The following is an 18,963-nucleotide window of genomic DNA, read 5'->3' on the forward strand; positions in this document are numbered from 1 at the left end:
AAATTAACTTGTCCACTTCAAATATGACATGTAGAAGAGAGATAGAAATATTGGTTGATTTTATTTTAAATAACATAATATAATCTGTAGATAAAACACACACTAACTTAATCTATGTATGTATATAAGGGATAATTCCACTTTTACTCATAATCTATAGTCCATTTATACAAATCATTCTTGTCTTTTGAAAAACTACACACATCCATCCCACAAAAAATCACCCTTTTTTTTTTTGGAAAGTTACACGTATACCCTGAAAAAACGTTAATAACATTACATGAACTACATCTTTTTTATATTATCAGGAGTGTTCTTTGTAATTACACAAAAAATATAGTTGATTTGTATAAATAAACTACAAATAAGGGATGTAAATATAGCTATCCCTATAATAAACTAGCCGTCATCATACGGCCTTCCTGTATGCATATAATAAATAATCTTTTACATACTTTAAAATATATTAGAAATAATATCATAAATAAAGATAAAATATATCAATCAATATATTATATATAAGAAAAAAAAGAAATAACATATATATATTAGAAATAATATTATAAATAAAGAAACAAACTAATCTATTAATTAATATAATTTTTTTAACAAATTAAATAAGCTAGTTATTTTATTGATTGAATGGCATTTTTTGATTAACAAAAAATTGGTGTAGCGGTGTCATTAACTGTCGTTTGTGAGTGTTGAAGGTTATTTTTATATAATATAATAGTATAGATATAATAAGATCTAAATGAAAAGGTGTAACTCAAGGTGCACAGTGGGCTGGATCGATCCAGGACTAGCACGGGCCAACACGAAGAAGCCTAGCGCAAGACCAACCCACTATTGTTTATGGTCGGTCTTAGGGCGGTCCTGAGTCTTTAAGTGGGCCCCAATTAGGTCCATTTTAAACCAAAGCCCAACCCATGGACTGGTCCGATTCAGGCTCAGGCCAAGCGCAGACTAGGCCCACATCAAGCCCAAATATACTTGTTTATTTTTTTATTTTTTTTATGATATTGAGTTTTTCTTATAAACAATTACGTAAATTTATAATTGTCTTTAAAAATAAATAAATAACAAATAAAAGTAAACAAAAATTTATATACAGAAAAATAATAGTTAAGAATATATATAATGAACTTTAAAAAAAAGGCCTAATAAGCCCGACCTAGGCTCGAACCGAGACTAGGTGATCTTGGGATATTGGACTGGGCTGGTCCAAGGTATTGATTTCTGAGACCGGCCCAGTTTCAAGTAGGCCTGGGTCAAACCAGCCAATTTTTTTATTGATTCAATTCAATATTGGGTTAGATTAGCTCAATCCGGCCCACTGTGCACCCTGAGGACAACAGCGATTAAGGCTTGCCAGCCCATTGACAAGCCCAATGGGCTACTTCTAAAATTCTTCAAAGTTTAAATACTTTTGGGCCGATCATGAAGTCCAGCCCATTTTATAGTTCGTCTTCCCGCTCTTAAAATTTCAGATTTCGTTTCAAACAATTCGTTTCTCTCTCTGTGGAAAAAATTCCTCTCTCTCTCTCTGTCTGGATGGCGCCACCTTTCGTCTTCCCTCAAACTCTAACGTCTCTCGAGGAAGACAATGACTCCGACTACACGCGCCTCACCGTGCAAAACCCTTTCCCCATATCATCTCTCCGTCCGCCGGAGCTCGAAGAATTCGTGAAAGGTTAGTTCTAAACCCCAGCAGCATTCCGCCATTCAATCTTTCCAAGAAACTCCCACCAATTTTAGTGTTTTTTCGACGTTTACGAAACAGGGGTCTCCTTTGATTTGTCGGACAAGGAGTTATTCTGTGTGGAAGAGCAGGAAGTTTTTGATCGCGTGTATTCGTTGGTGAAGGGTTTTGCTAGCCTCAGCCCTGGGTGCAAGTTCAATTTGGTGGAGTCTTTGAGATCTAATTTAAGTGTTCTGTTACCCAATGTTGACTCGCTCTCACGTTCGGGAGGTTTTCTTTCACGGGATGATGGGCATGATGAGAATGATGTGCGTGGTGGTGAACAGTTGGTGGCTGATAGAGTGGCATCTCATCGCAATGCGTTTAAGATCTACACGTTTTTCCTTGTGCATATTGTGCTCATTGAGGAGTCGAGCTCCAGCTCTCTAAACAATGCAGCTAAAGTAACATATTTTCCTTGTCTGTTCACTAATTTCGTACACCAGTTGAATGACAATACATAATGGTGTAAAATCTGAGGGAGTTGGTATTACTAATTTACATAGTAGTTTGAGGCATGATGTTATATCTTTTCTCTATGAAATAGAATTGGTGCGAGAAGTAGGTTGTTGGGAATGCTAATGGTGAAGTAATATGCATCAATGCATTTCTGTGGACATATAGCATGCTCTTGGTTTTTTACATGCTTGTTCTGCTTATTCTGATGGGTACTTCTCCGATTATGCACTTCTAGCTTTGGCACTGCAGATGAACTTAAGATGAATATGCATCCATGCAAATAGTAGTCAACTGTGCCTGTAGTCCTGTAGCTGTTGGCATCACGCAAGCAGAGACGTTTATTTTACAGTTTATTATTTCTCTCAAAGTAATAAGTCATTTTAGTTTCTGGTTATTACGGTTGTAGTAAGTAGTAAGAATAAGTTTAAATGGGTGGTGATCTAAAGCATGATGTTTATCTATTGCTTCATTAGATAAGATTGGTGCAAGAGGTTCGCTGTTGGGAATGATAATGCTGAGGCGACATGGATAGTTGACACATCATTGATTGTTGACATGCTTGTTCTGATTATTCTGATCTTTAATTTGCTTATTATGGACTTATAGCTTTATCATTGTGGATGAATTTGCGTGAAATATCATGTATACAAATCGTAGTCAACCATTCCTGTAGTCCTATTGTTGTTGGCATCTCACAAACAGAGAAGTTTATTTGGCAGTTTGTCTGCTAAAGGAAGTTAGTCATTTTGAATTCTGGTGTTAGGTGGTGGCTTCTAGTCGGAAGAAGCAGCCCGTAAATTCATGGAACTGGGAACCTCAGAGGGGCCGAATAATGAATTTAATTTCCAATTCGTTAGAGATCAACCTATCATTGCTCTTTGGTTCATCTGACCCCGATGAAAATTACTTATCCTTCATTATGAAGTAAGATGTGAAGCTGTTTCTCATTTGTTTCAGAACTTATCAATGGTGATGATGATATCTGATCTGAAACATTGCTATATTTGTAGAAATGCATTCTTGATGTTTGAGAACGCGTTGCTGTTAAAAGATTCTGATGCAAAAGATGCTTTATGCCGTATAATTGGGACATGTGCTACGAAGTACCATTATATAGCACAATCATGTGCTTCCATTCTGCACCTGATTCATAAATATGATTTTGTTGTTACACATTTGGCTGATGCTGTTGCTGGAGCTGAAAAGAAATATGCTGATGGAAGCATGGCTATTTCCCTTATTAGGGAGATTGGAAGGACAAATCCCAAAGACTATGTTAAAGACACTGTTGGGGCTGAAAATATTGGGCGGTTTCTTGTGGAGCTGGCTGATCGACTGCCAAAACTGCTTTCGACTAACATTGGTTTATTGGTCCCCCATTTTGGTGGAGAATCTTATAAGATAAGGAATGCGCTTGTTGGGGTTTTGGGTAAGTTAATTGCAAAGGCTTTTAATGATGTTGAGGGTGAAGTTAGTTCAAAATCTACACGTCTTCGGACAAAACAGGCCATGTTGGAAATCTTATTGGAGCGCTGTCGTGATGTCTCAGCTTATACTAGGAGTCGGGTTCTTCAGGTATGGGCTGAATTGTGTGAGGAGCATTCTCTCTCTATTGGCTTGTGGAATGAGGTTGCAGCAGTGGCTTCTGGGAGGTTAGAAGATAAAAGTGCAATAGTCAGAAAATCAGCACTTAATTTGCTTATCATGATGCTGCAGCACAACCCTTTTGGACCACAACTTCGAGCAGCTTCTTTTGAGGCAACCCTAGAACAGTACAAGAAGAAGTTAAATGAGCTCACACCAAATTGTCCCTCCGAAAACCCAGATGGCCTGCAATCAGATATTGATGTTTCTTGTGGAGATAGTGGGGTTGAAAATGAAGAGTCTGAAGGGGACTCCAAGGATCAGGATAGTATGGCGGACAGCTGCTTACCTCATGTGGCAGATGGGACGCCTCAGGTGGATAATTCTGTACCAGATTTTGGGAATTTGGAGCAAACTCGGACATTGGTTGCTTCACTGGAGGCCGGCTTGAGATTTTCACAATGTATTTCTGACACAATGCCTACTCTTGTTCAATTAATGGCGTCTTCATCTTCGAGTGATGTGGAGAATACTATTCTTTTGCTCATGAGATGCAGACAATTTCAAATTGATGGATCAGAAGCCTGCCTTCGCAAGATGCTGCCTTTGGTAATGCCTTATCATGATCATCATCATGGTTTTTAAGTGTGATATAGTCGTTGTTATTCTCCAAGATCCTCTTCACTTTAACCAATTTTTCTAGCATGTATTTATTCTCATCAGTTCCTTGATTGGGAATGTAATCCCCATATGTCCTTGATGCCAACAGGTATTTTCTCAAGACAAATCAATTTATGAGGCTGTTGAGAATGCGTTCGTCACAATATATATAAGGAAGAACCCAGTGGAAACTGCTAAGAATCTTTTGAATCTTGCCATAGATTCCAATATTGGAGATCTTGCAGCTCTGGAATTCATCCTTGGAGCACTGGTATCCAAAGGTGACATAACTGCTAGCATGGTAAGCCCATTCTCAAAAAGATGGCATCTGAGGAACAGGTTGACTGTTATAATATTGTATCAAATATATATCTTAATGTGAGATGGAATTAAGGAATGTGGATTTCTATTTATGTGAGCTTGCCTTCTGGAAATGCTGAATCTATTTATTAACTGGATTTGGATGATTGATATTGAAACATGCTGTTTCCATGGCAGTTTGAAGATCCTATTTTCCCCATCTGACCATGTCGAAACTTGAATGTTTTTGCTGTCAATTTGAGAAATGAGAAATCTGAAGTAATGACTCTGGCGGAATTTCAACAATTGTGGGTCTATAAATCATATAAAATCATGTTTTCTTGTATAGTTTTACTTAATACTTTACTGACTCAGATAATTATCCCAAGGAATTCAGATCTGTTCTTTTTCTTCTTCTTATTCTAAATTCTCCTCCTTGATCATTCTCTCAAGTCTCAGCAGCAAATTTATTTTTCTGCACTTGTTTTTCTTGTCCAGTTATCAGCGCTGTGGGATTTCTTTTGTTTCAATATTAGCGGAACTACAGCAGAGCAAAGCCGTGGTGCTTTGTCAGTGCTGTGTATGGCTGCAAAATCTTCACCCACTGTTCTCAGCTCTCACCTACAAGACATTGTTGATATTGGATTTGGTCGTTGGGCAAAAGTTGAACCGCTGCTTGCTAGGACAGCATGCTTAGCACTACAGCGATTGTCTGAAGAAGATAAGAAAAAGTTATTGTCAACTAACGGAAATCGTGTATTTGGTATTTTAGAAGGTTTAGTTTCTGGATTTTCACTTCCAGAAAATATATGGTATGCTGCTGCAGATAGAGCAATAGCTGCTCTTTACACTATTCATCCTACTCCTGAAACAATAGCTGCGCATCTGGTGAAAAAATCCCTCAAGTCAGTATTCGATTCTAGCGAAGGAAGTGAAGTGCAACCTGACATGGATTCTGACAGATACAATGTCCTTACCAATGTTCAAGTTGCGAAACTCAGCAGATACTTATTCGTTGTTAGTCATGTTGCTATGAACCAGTTGGTCTATATTGAATCTTGTGTTAGGAAGATTCAGAAGGCAAAAGCCAAGAGAGAGAAAATGATTGCTGAGGACAGGAAACTTGATGAAAATACAGCATCTGATGCACAAAAGGTGACAAAGTTCTGATTATACTCTTTACATGATTATAGTCATGTTCTATTTTCACTACTTTGCTTTCAACTTTCAGTTTGAATTGCTCTTCTGATTTCGTGCAGGATGATAACATTAATTCAGAGTTAGGCCTTGCAGCTTCGGAGGATGCAATGCTTGATGGTCTAGCTGAAAGTGCAGAGAAGGAAATTGTTTCTGGTGGTGGTACAGAAAAGAACTTGATTGGGAACTGCGCGCCGTTTCTGTCTAAATTATGTAGAAACTTTGGTTTAATGCAGAAGGTGATAGCTCAATCTCCTTTCTATATTACTACAGATTATCTTGTTTTTTTGATATCTTGGAAATGAAAAGAGGTAATATGCTCAATTAACTCCCATGCCACAGAGATGCATTCTTGGAGTATATGGAGTGATGGAAATGTTAAGTGTGAATTTGTGCACCTAGTTAACTATCTAAATGGCTTTTTGTTTAAAAAAACTAAAAGGTGAATCACCAGCTTTGCTACTGAAGATTGATATTAGAGAAATACCTCTTATCAACAAAACAGGGTATTCAGGCAATTCATTTTGGATTGTGCATGATTAGCTTCTTCTGGTATTTTAGTTGCTTTCTTACTGCTTTTATTTTTGCATGCTAAATTTATGTGAAGAACTGACTTGAAATCTCCTGCTATTATAGTATCCTGAACTGCAGGCATCTGGAATGCTTGCTTTATGCCGTTTAATGATAATTGATGCCGAATTCTGGTAAGAAGGGGCTCATTGATTCCCATATGCATGTTTCCTTTCTAACTACATCACAGCCTACTCTAATTGTCATCTCATCTTTTTAAAGTGAGTCAAATCTGCAACTGCTTTTCACTGTTGTGGAAAATGCGCCGTCAGAAACTGTCCGTTCGAATTGTACCATAGCTCTTGGAGATCTGGCAGTTCGTTTTCCCAACCTATTAGAGCCATGGACGGAAAACATGTATGCACGTCTCCGAGATCAGTCGGTATCCGTCAGAAAGAATGCTGTGCTGGTTCTTTCTCACCTTATATTAAATGACATGATGAAGGTTTGAGGGACTGACTAGTCTCTGCTTGTTCTTGCTTCTGTTGATGTGATGTGTGGTATTGATTTTGACCATTAAATATTTAGGTCAAAGGCTACATAAATGAAATGGCTATGAGATTAGAAGACGAAGATGAAAGGATTTCAAATTTGGCCAGACTGTTTTTTCATGAGCTATCAAAAAAAGGTGAATGTATAGCATATTTTCCTAATATAGTCTGGCTTTATTTTCCCTGTTCTGTATCTGAGTAATGGAAAATAATCGGAACATTTCAACTTGCATTATAGGAAACAACCCTATATATAATCTACTTCCGGATATCCTTGGAAAATTGTCGTGCCAGAACTTAAAGGGAGAGTCTTTCTGCAACATTATGCAGTTTTTGATTGGTTCAATCAAGAAGGTGTTGTGCGTAGCTCCGTCTTTCATTTGCTATTTGCATTGTGTGTATAAGTTGGCTGAGCTAGTGGACTTTTCAGGATAAACAAATGGAAGCTCTTGTTGAAAAGCTCTGCAACAGGTTTACTGGTGTCTCAGGTAATTGAATCTCCCATTTACCAATTTGCTAACTAGTCTATTTTGTGATAAGCAATAAACTTGTCTCAGTCACACCCAAGATACAGATCTGATTATCATAAAACTTTGACCTCTCTAATTGTAATTGTATATCCCTTTGTCCTACTGGCTTGGTTTTGGCTCATATATATCAAATAGAATTAATGTTGGCCTACATCTAACTGAAAAAGGCTTTTCAAAATGCAATCGGAACCGTGAACCTTTTCAAAACTGGACTTCTGCTGTTAATTATATTGAGAAGCCTAAGTATCCAGATAAGCAGGAATTGCTTCTTATATCTAAACTCTTCTGTATATTAAGAACTTTATATGATTAGTTGATTTTTTATTTTAATGTGTTCCTACAGTGGCTAGTATTATTGAATAATGCCAGAATCAAGAGGAATTTATTTCTTGTGGTTTCTTCATCCATAAGCGAATGACAAGTAATGGTGGCTTGGCTTATTGTGTTCTTTTTGATGCAGATATCAGGCAGTGGGAGTATATTTCTTACTGCCTTTCTCAGCTAGCATTTACTGAGAAAAGCATGAGGAAGCTTATGGAATCATTTAAGGCATATGAACATGTCTTATCTGAGGACACTGTCATGGAAAATTTTAGAAATATAATTAATAAGGTACTCAATTTTGATGTGGTTTTACTCCCGCAATAAAAACTGAATCACTTAACTGTGTCACATTTTCACCATATTCTCTCAGGGGAAGAAATTTGCTAAACCAGAGCTAAAGTCAACCATTGAAGAGTTTGAGGAAAAGATCGTTAAGTTCCATAATGAGAAGAAGGAGCTAGTACTTACTGAAAAGAATGCTCAAGCGCATCAACAAAAAGTTCATAATTTAGGGACCTTTATGGTAACCAAGAAAGAAGCAGAGGGAAGTGGCGAATCTGAAATCACGGAAGGTAGGTGAAATTATATTTATGCCAGAAATGGACTTGATTTAAGTTTTTCCTTCATCTATGGGGGGTTATAGGGTGGTTGCAAGAGTAATTTCTGGTTTAGGATGCGAGACCAGTTGATTGCATCTTATCCTTGCTTTCTTTTTGTGAATTTTCTATCAAATTGGCTTGTGTTCAATGATGATAGCAACTTCGGTTTACTACATGAGGAGAGTTGTGGTGACCATTGTACTCTCTCTCTCTCCCTAGAAGTTTTATGATTGTAAAATTTCATTTCCTTATTGTTACAATTGGTTATGGTAATGTTGTAGGGTCCTGTGTAAATGAGAATCTTTAATTTGTTATTCGTCAGCTGTTTCAATGAGCTATTTACAATCTCAAATTTGAAATTGCACAGACGAAGAAGAAGCTGATAATTCAGTGGACAATACTGGAATTTTGCATTCAAAGGCAAACACTATCAAATCAAGAACACATTCAGACGCTTCAGGTGAAGTGACAGAGCTGGAATTGGATGAAGATGAAGTTCAATGGCCTCTTGTTCATCGAAGAGGTTATGCAGGCTTGAAACTCTAGTATGACTATTGGTATACCAAGGTTCAATTGTTGCTAATATGATTTCTACTTGGTGTTGCAGGTGCTTCTAAATCCAGGATGAAAAGCACCACAAGATCTCTAAAAGTTGAACCTGACACCTCCACTAGAAGAAACACAAGGTCAAAGAGAAGGTAGCTCTCTCTCTCTCTCTCTCTCTCACTCACGCTCGTGCCCGCGCTGCATGCATGAGGAACTCACAATTCTGTCAGTTTGCTGGCATTTTTGTCGGTCATTGCTTTTAAAGCATTACAAAATCAAGAAAATAATCCCTAGGCCATACTGATTAAAAAGCATAGACATGATTCCTAATTTTAGAAGATGGAGTTGCTGCTTTTAGGTCCTCTCACCCTGAAAGGACGAATGGCCAGTGAAAACTTCTTATCGTTCAAACATAACCTAGAATTAGTAATACTTTAGCTGCTATATTAACAGACAGACTTGAATTGACTGTAATTCAAAGCGCAACCGTGCATTTGAATTAGTCTCGACCCTTACCATCATCCACACCCTGGTTTTTCATTTGACAGTTATTTCAGTTTTTTCTGTCCCTAATAAGTCATGGAATATAAGCTTCATGACAATTTCTGTTTCGGGCAGAACGTAGCATTCCACATTTTCATGAAGAACGTTTAAATAGAGTTTCGTCATAATTGCAGGTAAAGGTGGGCGGTGGGAGGACCAAATGCTTCAGATTGTTTTTGAATGTCTTTGGGTTTTTTTTTTTGCCCACAGAATATATGAAGAAAGCTTCATAGATGGAAGAGTTGTTTCTCTTTTTGTTGTGTTGTGTGTTATCGTTGTCTAAAGAAGTTCCTTTGTATAGATTGATGCACCATTTGGCATGCATGTCAGACCACATTCAGCTCAAATGTAGTGTAATATATGCCACCAAGACATTTATGTAAAGTCGTGTAATGTAATGCAATGATGTTGATTCATATTAGCTTAGTTGGTAAGGTGAAAAACAGTAAGCTACCTGTAATTTCGAGGTCATTTTTTGGTTTATGATGCTTCACGCCAATCCAAATCCATTATCTAGTAGGATCAGGATATGTGGCTGTGGATAAAATATATTTTCTTAATGAATAAAAAAGAAAATCTTAGTATATAAACGATGAACAATTTAAAATAAGTATTCTTCCATAATAGTTGGAGAAAGGAAAAAAAACTACATGATAAGATATTCATAAACCAAGACACCAAAAGGGTTTTGGTTAATTATGTAATTAGTAATTAAACATATTCAATGTGTGTAAAATATATATTAAAAAAAACTTGATTATTTAATTTATAATTATATATTCGCAAAAAAAGTATTAGTTGAGATTTTTTCTATTTTTAAATTTAAGAATAATTACAGCTCTCTCCCTCGTTTTTTAAACTTCTGGCATTTATTTTTGTACAATAATATATTTTTTATTTATTCAAAATTTAATAAATTTGCTAATATTAATTGCAAACTGTAATGAAAATTTATATTTATCATCAATCAATTTATTATAAGGAAACAGAAAATTTGTGATTTGTCTAACCAAACTACTTGAAGATATAGATATTACACACATTAACATGTAAAGATGTATACATGATATTATACCTTCGTAATTCTACAAGAGTGTTTTGCGAAAATTTTATTTTTAAAGGAGTGATTTTTATAAAAAAAGTTGAAAGCTGTACGACATATATACCGACTGTATTACAAGCCGGAATTCTGCAATGGTTAGCTTAAATGGCGAATTGTATTTGTATTGGCAGGGAGAGGCAAGAGGCCAATGCAACTAGTAATTTATACAAATATTCAAGAAACATGATACCAATTAACTACAAACGACAACCGATGTAAGTCCCATGTAAGATTTTTTTTTCTTTTCATGAGTGTCCAATGTAAGAATTGATCTCACTCAAAAGAATTGAAATTTTCTTCTACCCTTTCTCCTCCGACGCAAATCTGCTTGCTAATAATTACAGTTAGCATGTGTTTAATCTAGGAAATGAACGTGCAAGCCTTTGCGCGCAAGTGTTGTTCCAAGTTTAGTACTACAGATTAGGATTACCATTGATCCTGACTAAATTATTACCTCACAACACACAACCAATGATGCATTAGTTTGAAAACCATGGAGCTTCTGCTTCTCTAGTTATAAAAAAACTATATACAACAGAACACTCTACAACCGAGTGACCCGCCCTGCAAAACAAAAACAAAAAAATCACGACAAGGACGGAAATTAGATGGGTTTGAGACTGCTTTCAGCAAATTTCTGAGAACTCGTAGTTCCGACTATAGCTATATAAGTTGTGGAATTTATGAGACTATCCCAGAACAGGTTCTCATATAATGCAGGGGGTGTAGATATTGTAAGACAAATTAAAGAGATCATAGTGAAGTTAAGAAGATAAACAGGATATATAAAATGGACTTCTTAGGAAAGAGGAGTACCATTTAAACTGTTGCTTCAATCACTGCCAAAATCTTCATAACTAAAGCCCTCTGATATAGTATCTAACCTCCTAATGTCTGTTCATAAGTAAAACAAAAATATTAACAAAATTTAACGTTCTTCCATAGGAGACAGAACATATCATTACGTATGTGAAAAACATTATTACCTTGTTGTTCTCTGATATGCGAGTCCAAGAAGTTCGCATCTGTTCCCAGGAATGGAGATCTGGAATAGCTCTCCAGTATATCTGAGGAGATTGAGTAAAACATAAAGATCATAACATGTAAAATGAACTCCTCATACCCAGAGTCTAAAAAGCTCCTTAAATTCCATGACATACACTCAGTCTAACTCACTTATTGCTTTCCTTTTTTCTTTTTTAGAGAAAGAGAGGAGGGCCAACCTGTGCTATTTGAAAAATCAGCTGTCAAGTCGGATAAACTGAAGTTTCGAGGAATCTGTCCCAGAAATCCAAATGAGTTTGTCTCGGGCTCCAATATATTCTCATTTAAGACTTGTGAACTGGATTCTCCACCACTAAAAGGAGAAATTGATGCTTCACCAATTGCATTACGAGGTTCAAGTAGATTGTTCTCGCCACAAAACATAACTGCAGAATCGCCTGCATAGGCACCTTCTGTTTTTATCATTCCCCCATTCAATCCTTGCATAATTCCTGTATTTGTGCTCTGAGCCAATAGCATGTTTGCTGGCAAATCAATCCTTCCACCATGACTGTTACTGACTGCAATTTGCATGCATGGCTGCATGGAAGATGTGCCATTCGTGTAAACATTAGGTATGGCACTGATGGTTTGGTGCATGTTTTCTGGCTTTATAGACTGAATAGCCGATTGTGGACCCTGGTAAGCTGAGGAGTTGTGAACTGCCAAAATATAACGAAAAAATTTATACTTGGCTGATTGTTAAACTTTAGAGTTATTAAAGTAGAACTATAATGACATAAACACATAGGGTCGAATATCCTATGGTAGCACCTGTTCAGCCAGCACAGGTTATAATGAATACACTTGCAGACATGCAAGAAAGAGTCTCCTGCATACGTAGCTATATAAAAAGATTTAAGAAAACAAAGAAATTTCAGCCCTATAATAATCTTGAATCTTTTGTTATTGCATCACCATAAAATTGAACACGAACAGCTATGCATGACATCTATTGTATGCACATCATCAGACGTCAAGAAAATGAAAACTAAAGATCCAAAAGCAATCACTGAGACCAGGTCTTTCAACATTTTGCCGGATGCATAAAGGACCAGAGAGTGATTCTTCTAGAACGAAGAAAAAATCACATGAAGTTCAGTGATAGAAGATTAGCTCAAGAGAACTCCAAGATCCAGTGTCATTATTTATTATCCTAATTCTAGTTTTCTTTGCTTCACTGAATCCAATACATTTTCTCCCTCAAGGAAATGAACCCTGCATTACAATCCCAATGAATCATTGGGCAAAATTCTACATCATGGGAAGTATGGATATTTCTGACTAGCACCAGCAAGGACCCAGTCAGCAAGAGGTTTCCTTGGAGTAATACTATAAACGATGCTTTCGAGTATTACTGGTGTAAGAAGAATTATTTATTAAGTCTTGCTCTGTAGTTTCTTCCCCAACCATATCAGCCCAACAACCCTCTCAAAGTATAACTACTGAGAAATACAAACAGAAGTAAAAGAGGACTTACTGCAAATCGACATGCCAAAGATGATTAACACCCAGAAAATAACTTAGCCCAAGTAAACGGGAACAAACAAAAATGAGGTTAACCCATACATACATGAATATAGTTGTGCCGACAAGTAGTTCATATATGTAGGACAGTAAGCATGACTTGATGTGCATGTCTTGATGTGCATAACCAAACATCTAGCAAAGTTACCTGAGTCATTCTCTATGAGCAATTACTATAAACATTAAAACCAGCTTACTTGAATGAATTTGAGATCCATTTGACATAGGAATGGAAACAACTCCCGTCTGACTTATTTGGCGCATTAGCTGAACCTGTCTCTCAAGCAACTGATTGAATCTCAATATTTGGTCCTTCACTATCAACCTTAGATGATATGCCCTGAAAAATTCCTGATTTTCTGCTTCAAGTTTTTGCCACACTGTAAGATGGTCAAGTGCTATTTCAGTGATTTTGGACATGACACCTAATAACAGAATAAAGAAATCAAGACTGCATACCCTAAGCTCATAAGTACAATCGATGGTTATGTGACAGTAATGTTATTCTTCTACCCACTACGAAATGCTAAGACCACATCAGATGTCAACTCAAAGTCTACATTCTGGATGAATAAAACATCTGATGGACAAAATATATCATCAGATGGCAGGTTCTTGCGCACCAAAGCAACTTATTACGACATGGATGACAGCCCAAAAGTATATGGAAATATACTAAAAAGAAAGTTTATTTTCCTAAAGTTTTGAGTAGAATGAGTAAAGCCAACAAACCTCAAAAAACACACATGAATGCCTGTCAGTTAACTGCTTGAAGCTAGAAAAAGATTACTTGACTACCTCAAGGGAAGTCATGGGAGATGGAGGGATGATGCTTGGAAGATAAGAAGAAAAAAGGAGAGAAAATTTTCCAACATCTATTATTCTATATCTGCCTTTAACAGGCTAAGATTTATCTTTGATGTAAAACGGACTGAATTTGGAAGCACATACAATTAAGACGCAGCGATTATGAATATGATATTCCTATTGTGGTAGGTATAAAGATCTTTTGATAAAAAACCAGAAGTCACAGCTGTCACTAGCTATGAGGAGAATAGATATTAGAAGACAAAGGAGAAGAATAACCAGAAATCGAGTTACCAAGTTCAGTGAATCCAGGCTCAATTTTGGCCTGGTGTAACAGAGTACTGACGACTTCCTTCTGGCTCATGTAAAGCTGAAGGCACCTTTCTATAAGATTTTGAACCTGATACCATGGAAAAGAACAAGGTTTGGTAATAACGTCAGTGAAGACATACAAAAAGTAGGAACTGACATGGGCAACAACTACTGATTCCTATTAAATTTGAATGAAAAACACAGTCATCCTAATTACAAAGGCATGATTATACCCTTATAGGCTTATACACCAGATTAGGCAAAGAGAACAGTAAACTTCATAAGCCCACTGCTTCAAATGCTAAGATCAAACCTAACTAGAAAGAATCCATTCTCAGCATTGAATACTTTCAAGGGATTGCCATCTCTTACATAACTTAAACTATTATTACGTTCATGCTGAGCAACTACTAAGTTTCTCATGACTTTTTGAACCCTATGTAATCATTATCTTGATAAACAAACCTGCGGCCATCTACTTCCTTAGCTGCTCATTTACGAGATAAGTTTGACACCAGACCAAGCTTGGCAGAACTTCATGCTCAATCTATTCAATAAGAAATTTTGAAACTTTAAACTAATAATATGACATAAATTATAAAAAAGTACAATTTCCTAAATCCTTACTACATATTAGATTGTCGAAGGAAAATTTCATCTTGGATTGGACAATAAAAGGAGGTTCTTAGTTTTATATAAGAAGTAATCAGATAATTCAAAAAGGTAGAATAGCAATTAATATGAAACAGATATTAATAATAATTTACTTACTAACTATTTAAAAATTCAAAAATGTTGCAAAGCAAGCGTGCATTAATTAAACTTAAGCGTAGAAATACACAACTTTGTAATTAGTGTACTAGTAACACAATTAACAAAGATGAAGAAAATATTCATCCGCTTATGTAAATATTTATATGTAATTTGGTGTGATATATATCTACTAAACTAAAAGAAATGAACAAGTATAAAAAACTTTAGTAACTCTTAGATCTTGTTATTTTGGTAAATCTTATTTTGAATTAAATTATATAATAAATTAATTGTAACAATATATAAATATTAAAAGATACATTTTAGAAATACAGTGTGAGTGTTTATGAAAATAACCATTAAGAAATTATGATTAAAATTCTTACATTTATAAACGAGTTTTTCGAAATCAATCAGTAGTTGCTCTCACTTGTTCACATATATATATACAATATCAAAGAAATATGCATAATATTTCAATTGTTATCATAATCATTGACCCATTCATCTTGTAATATCTTTGTATACTAGAAATTTGAGAAACAAATACAACTTTCACAAGTTAAATTTTGACTGGTGGAAGATGTCTTGATGGTTGCCAATTTCATATCATGCCACTCCCCACTAATATAAAATCGATCAAAATAATGGCAAGCGATTGTGAATTAAAAATCTGAGTGAAACAAAGATAATCTTTGAAAGGATTCACCTAAACAGCAAGTATTTAACCCGTGTTAGAAAGGACTCTAGTCGTGTCCCATCCATGCTTAGTTGCAGATTCAGACTCATGTTTATCCTCAACTTTAACCAAATAAATGTGCAGAGACAATTATATAAATGTCTTCCGAAACAAGAGAGCCTACTTGGACGACAGAATAAAAGCATATTGTAAAGAATTTTAAACAAGTTACACCAATAACTTACCAACTGTATATCCTGTCCTGACTTCTCCATTAGACATTTTGGAAGTGTCGCAACAAGATAAATACAACTTTAGCTGGTTAATGTATCATGTGAGAACAGCTAACTGCAGAATACGTCAACTCCAATATTTCTTGTCAACCCAAATACCGAGTCTAGCCTGGTATTATTGTTCATTAATCCAAAAGTTAAGTTAGTCACAAACACTACACCCGAACAGCAAAGAAAAAGCAGCTGGGGCAAGTACAAAGATTAATGGGAACTTTCTCTACGTGCATGAACAAAAGAATAATGATAAACATAACACTTTGTCAATCATGTTAGCCTATCGGTTATTTTCTTCTTATGGTGACAACAATCTTCATACAGGACAAATAGTTTATTTTCTAAATGGGAAGCAAATTAATGCTCAACTTTTATCTGCCTTTCAGTACTTTTTTTAACTTTCTTTCTCACCTTTACTTCTTTACAATTCATCACGTCTCTTTCTGAGAGGCATCACTTCTGTGTTAATGGAACTTTTACCACTACAGTCTAAACTCACAAGTCAACCAGGCTGTAAGGTTTTCCCCCAAATAATGTTTCTGGCTCCCTATTCCTCCATTTCAGAGATTCATTTCTTCTTCATCCTATTGATCCGATTTCAAAAAAATATATCATTTGCCTTATTCCTTTACCTAGCAATCATATAGAATTAAAAAAGCACCAAAATTTCTCAAGTTTTATACCCTTACAATACATTTTCTCCTCATGTAGAGATAAATTTTTTTGCGAATTAAAGCTTCCCTAAAACACACACACACAAAAAAAAAAAAAAAAAAAAAAAAACAGCACACACACCTCTCTGACATGCATCTCTATTCAGCTTATGCTATAGCCTACATAAATAAATAGCATTCAAAATATGGTATCCTCATGTCCTATTTGACTACAGCTTTTAGCCAATAAAAATCAAATAAATAAGGAACAATAATTCCAACAACCACCAAAAAAACCCAATCCGCCATCACCGTAAAATTCCAATCTTTAACCAAGATCAGGCCAGCCCTTCGAACCTTAGCTGTGATCACACCATAAAACAAAAACCCACCAATATTTAATTACCATGATAAGTTAAAAAAAAAAGGCATTGCCAACAGAAAGATCACGCCAAGAGAAGCATTTAATCACGCAGAGGAAAGTAAATGAAGCAATAAAAATAAAAAACGTCCAAACAAAAATCATAAATTTTGTTGAATTCATTCATCCGCTTCACCTGAAATTCCTTGGCTTTTTCTCCGGCTGCGAGATTAAAGAGAGAATCAATTTTCTGGAGAGGGATAAAGTGATGGACTGCTACAACGGGTCGCGTTCCCCATGTACTTCAATGATTTTCCCAATTCCAGGACGATATTCGTTGCTCCCGAAAAAGGTACAACTTCTAATCCACGACGTACAACATGTTGATCCCGGTCGCCTCTGGCACTAAATAAGCCCCTCGACGTTACCCATAAAGGAAAATCCACGACCGCCACATCAAACTTTCTACCCCCCAACCAACGTACCACCTTTCATTCAAGACGTACAAACTTCCACTGCTGGAACGTCAAAAGCAAACTTAAGCGGGCCCCGCCAAACGCATCGCACGGGTGATAGAGACCCTTTGCGTTCTGATGGATGAAAAAGGCATATGGCTGCGGTCAATCCGAAGGTCAAAATTAAAAGTTGGTTATTTGTTAATTAATTATAGAAAATATCTTAATTTAAGGACTTAATCCCACTTCTGGAAAAGTAAAACTGTGTAATCTCTTTAAAGTTATATAATTGGTGGGCCAAAATCGTATCATGCATTTATCCACTTGTAATTTTTATACCACAATTTGCCTAAGAGAATCTATTTTACACTATTAGCTTTGAATACAAGATTATTATTTTTATAATGGGATGGGAATTTTCTTTTTCTTTTTTTTTCTTTTGTTGAGGTTTGATCTGATTATTGGATGGATCGAGCTAAAACGAGATTTAATTGAATTGAACACAAATTAAGTTTGAAGAATATTTTGATTATTTGAGAAATTAACGTATATTTGCAACACGTCACATTAGATAAGGAGGTTACATGACTTATAAGCCTTAAAATTTCTCTACTAGCAATGTGTTTTTTTATGGAAAAATGGTAAGGCTCAAACGAAATTAAAACAACGTGCATTAGGGCAACAATCGAGTCGCATGTACATCATTTTACGTTGTTTTGTGCAACGAGATTATGTACCCCTCCTAGATTCTTGTTTTGAGATTGATGATGCTTCCAAATAGGGTATAAATAAGAAGTTTGAGTGAGTTATAAGCCCAAAAGCCCCCTCTCCCTAGCAATGCGTCCTTTTAAGACGGAATCTATGTACTAAAAAACGGACAATACCTCACATAATGGAACACCAATCACATTGTACTATCGATCATCAACGAACAAAAAATTATTCTCAAACATGAATTTTTTCTATTTAATAAATCAAATTTAGATGAATTTAGCCATCATATTTAAATTAAAAATTAGATAATTTAAATTTACTTTCTGGGCTTTATTGAAATTATGTGATGAAAATACAAAGCACCCATACTCCTTCCAATAATGCATTGGTGCAATAGAGAGTTGTCCCACTTTCATTTTCAATAGAAAAATAAGGACTTTAATACATTTTTATTTAATTAATTAATGTACGGCTATTCATAATTTTCAATCGTATTATTTTTCATAAAGTTGCCCCATTTGTTAGTAAATTTAATTAAGTTTTAAAATGTCATTAGTATTATTATATATAACTTAGTGAATTTATATAGTGTATTTAGATATTTCTATAATTATTTTAAAATAAAGTCTAAGAGCTTATAAATTTTAAAATTAATGTGTAATCACTAAAGCTAATAATTTTACTAAAATAACCCCTTAACTTTAAAGCATTTTGAAAGCGACAGT

General features: G+C 35.5%; 2 protein-coding genes across 6 annotated transcripts; one reads left to right on the plus strand and one right to left on the minus strand.

Annotated features, from left to right (window-relative positions):
* LOC105159890 (condensin complex subunit 1) lies at window positions 1,510-9,987 on the plus strand. Its single transcript, XM_011077102.2, has 17 exons — window positions 1,510-1,693; window positions 1,784-2,145; window positions 2,964-3,124; window positions 3,211-4,393; window positions 4,554-4,745; window positions 5,243-5,899; window positions 6,004-6,180; window positions 6,578-6,645; window positions 6,734-6,956; window positions 7,040-7,139; window positions 7,241-7,356; window positions 7,433-7,490; window positions 7,993-8,144; window positions 8,227-8,428; window positions 8,823-8,978; window positions 9,063-9,153; window positions 9,679-9,987. The coding sequence occupies exons 1-17, from the start codon at window positions 1,555-1,557 to the stop codon at window positions 9,680-9,682; spliced, it is 4,041 nt and encodes a 1,346-aa protein (XP_011075404.1). The 5' UTR covers window positions 1,510-1,554; the 3' UTR covers window positions 9,683-9,987.
* On the minus strand, window positions 10,863-17,499 carry LOC105159892. Of its 5 annotated transcripts, none has more exons than XM_011077104.2 (7): window positions 17,266-17,499; window positions 14,319-14,424; window positions 13,415-13,642; window positions 11,870-12,352; window positions 11,633-11,713; window positions 11,463-11,540; window positions 10,863-11,210 (listed from the first exon to the last, which is right to left on the minus strand). In XM_011077104.2, exons 2-6 carry the CDS (start codon window positions 14,386-14,388, stop codon window positions 11,479-11,481), a joined length of 924 nt encoding a protein of 307 aa, XP_011075406.1. In that variant the 5' UTR covers window positions 14,389-14,424; window positions 17,266-17,499; the 3' UTR covers window positions 10,863-11,210; window positions 11,463-11,478. The 5 variants fall into 5 exon arrangements, with proteins under 5 accessions (XP_011075406.1, XP_020548753.1, XP_020548752.1 ...); XM_020693094.1 differs by having other exon boundaries at window positions 13,415-13,597; window positions 17,266-17,496; XM_020693093.1 differs by lacking the exon at window positions 17,266-17,499 and adding an exon at window positions 16,014-16,023 and having other exon boundaries at window positions 13,415-13,597.

The sequence above is a fragment of the Sesamum indicum genome, linkage group LG4, assembly GCF_000512975.1.
Source record: "Sesamum indicum cultivar Zhongzhi No. 13 linkage group LG4, S_indicum_v1.0, whole genome shotgun sequence".
NCBI classification, from domain to species: domain Eukaryota; kingdom Viridiplantae; phylum Streptophyta; class Magnoliopsida; order Lamiales; family Pedaliaceae; genus Sesamum; species Sesamum indicum.

What these genes read in the sequence shown, in the direction of transcription:
- LOC105159890 (XM_011077102.2), top strand. Translation starts at nt 1,555, where the DNA reads ATGGCGCCACCTTTCGTCTTCCCTCAAACTCTAACGTCTCTCGAGGAA. An exon ending in TGATTGGTTCAATCAAGAAG is followed by an intron (nt 7,357 to 7,432) that starts GTGTTGTGCGTA and finishes TGGACTTTTCAG; the next exon opens with GATAAACAAATGGAAGCTCT. An exon ending in CGAATCTGAAATCACGGAAG is followed by an intron (nt 8,429 to 8,822) that starts GTAGGTGAAATT and finishes GAAATTGCACAG; the next exon opens with ACGAAGAAGAAGCTGATAAT.
- LOC105159892 (XM_011077104.2), bottom strand. Translation starts at nt 14,388, where the DNA reads ATGAGCCAGAAGGAAGTCGTCAGTACTCTGTTACACCAGGCCAAAATT. An exon ending in GCCTGGATTCACTGAACTTG is followed by an intron (nt 13,643 to 14,318) that starts GTAACTCGATTT and finishes TTCTGTTATTAG; the next exon opens with GTGTCATGTCCAAAATCACT. An exon ending in GCATATCAGAGAACAACAAG is followed by an intron (nt 11,541 to 11,632) that starts GTAATAATGTTT and finishes ACTTATGAACAG; the next exon opens with ACATTAGGAGGTTAGATACT.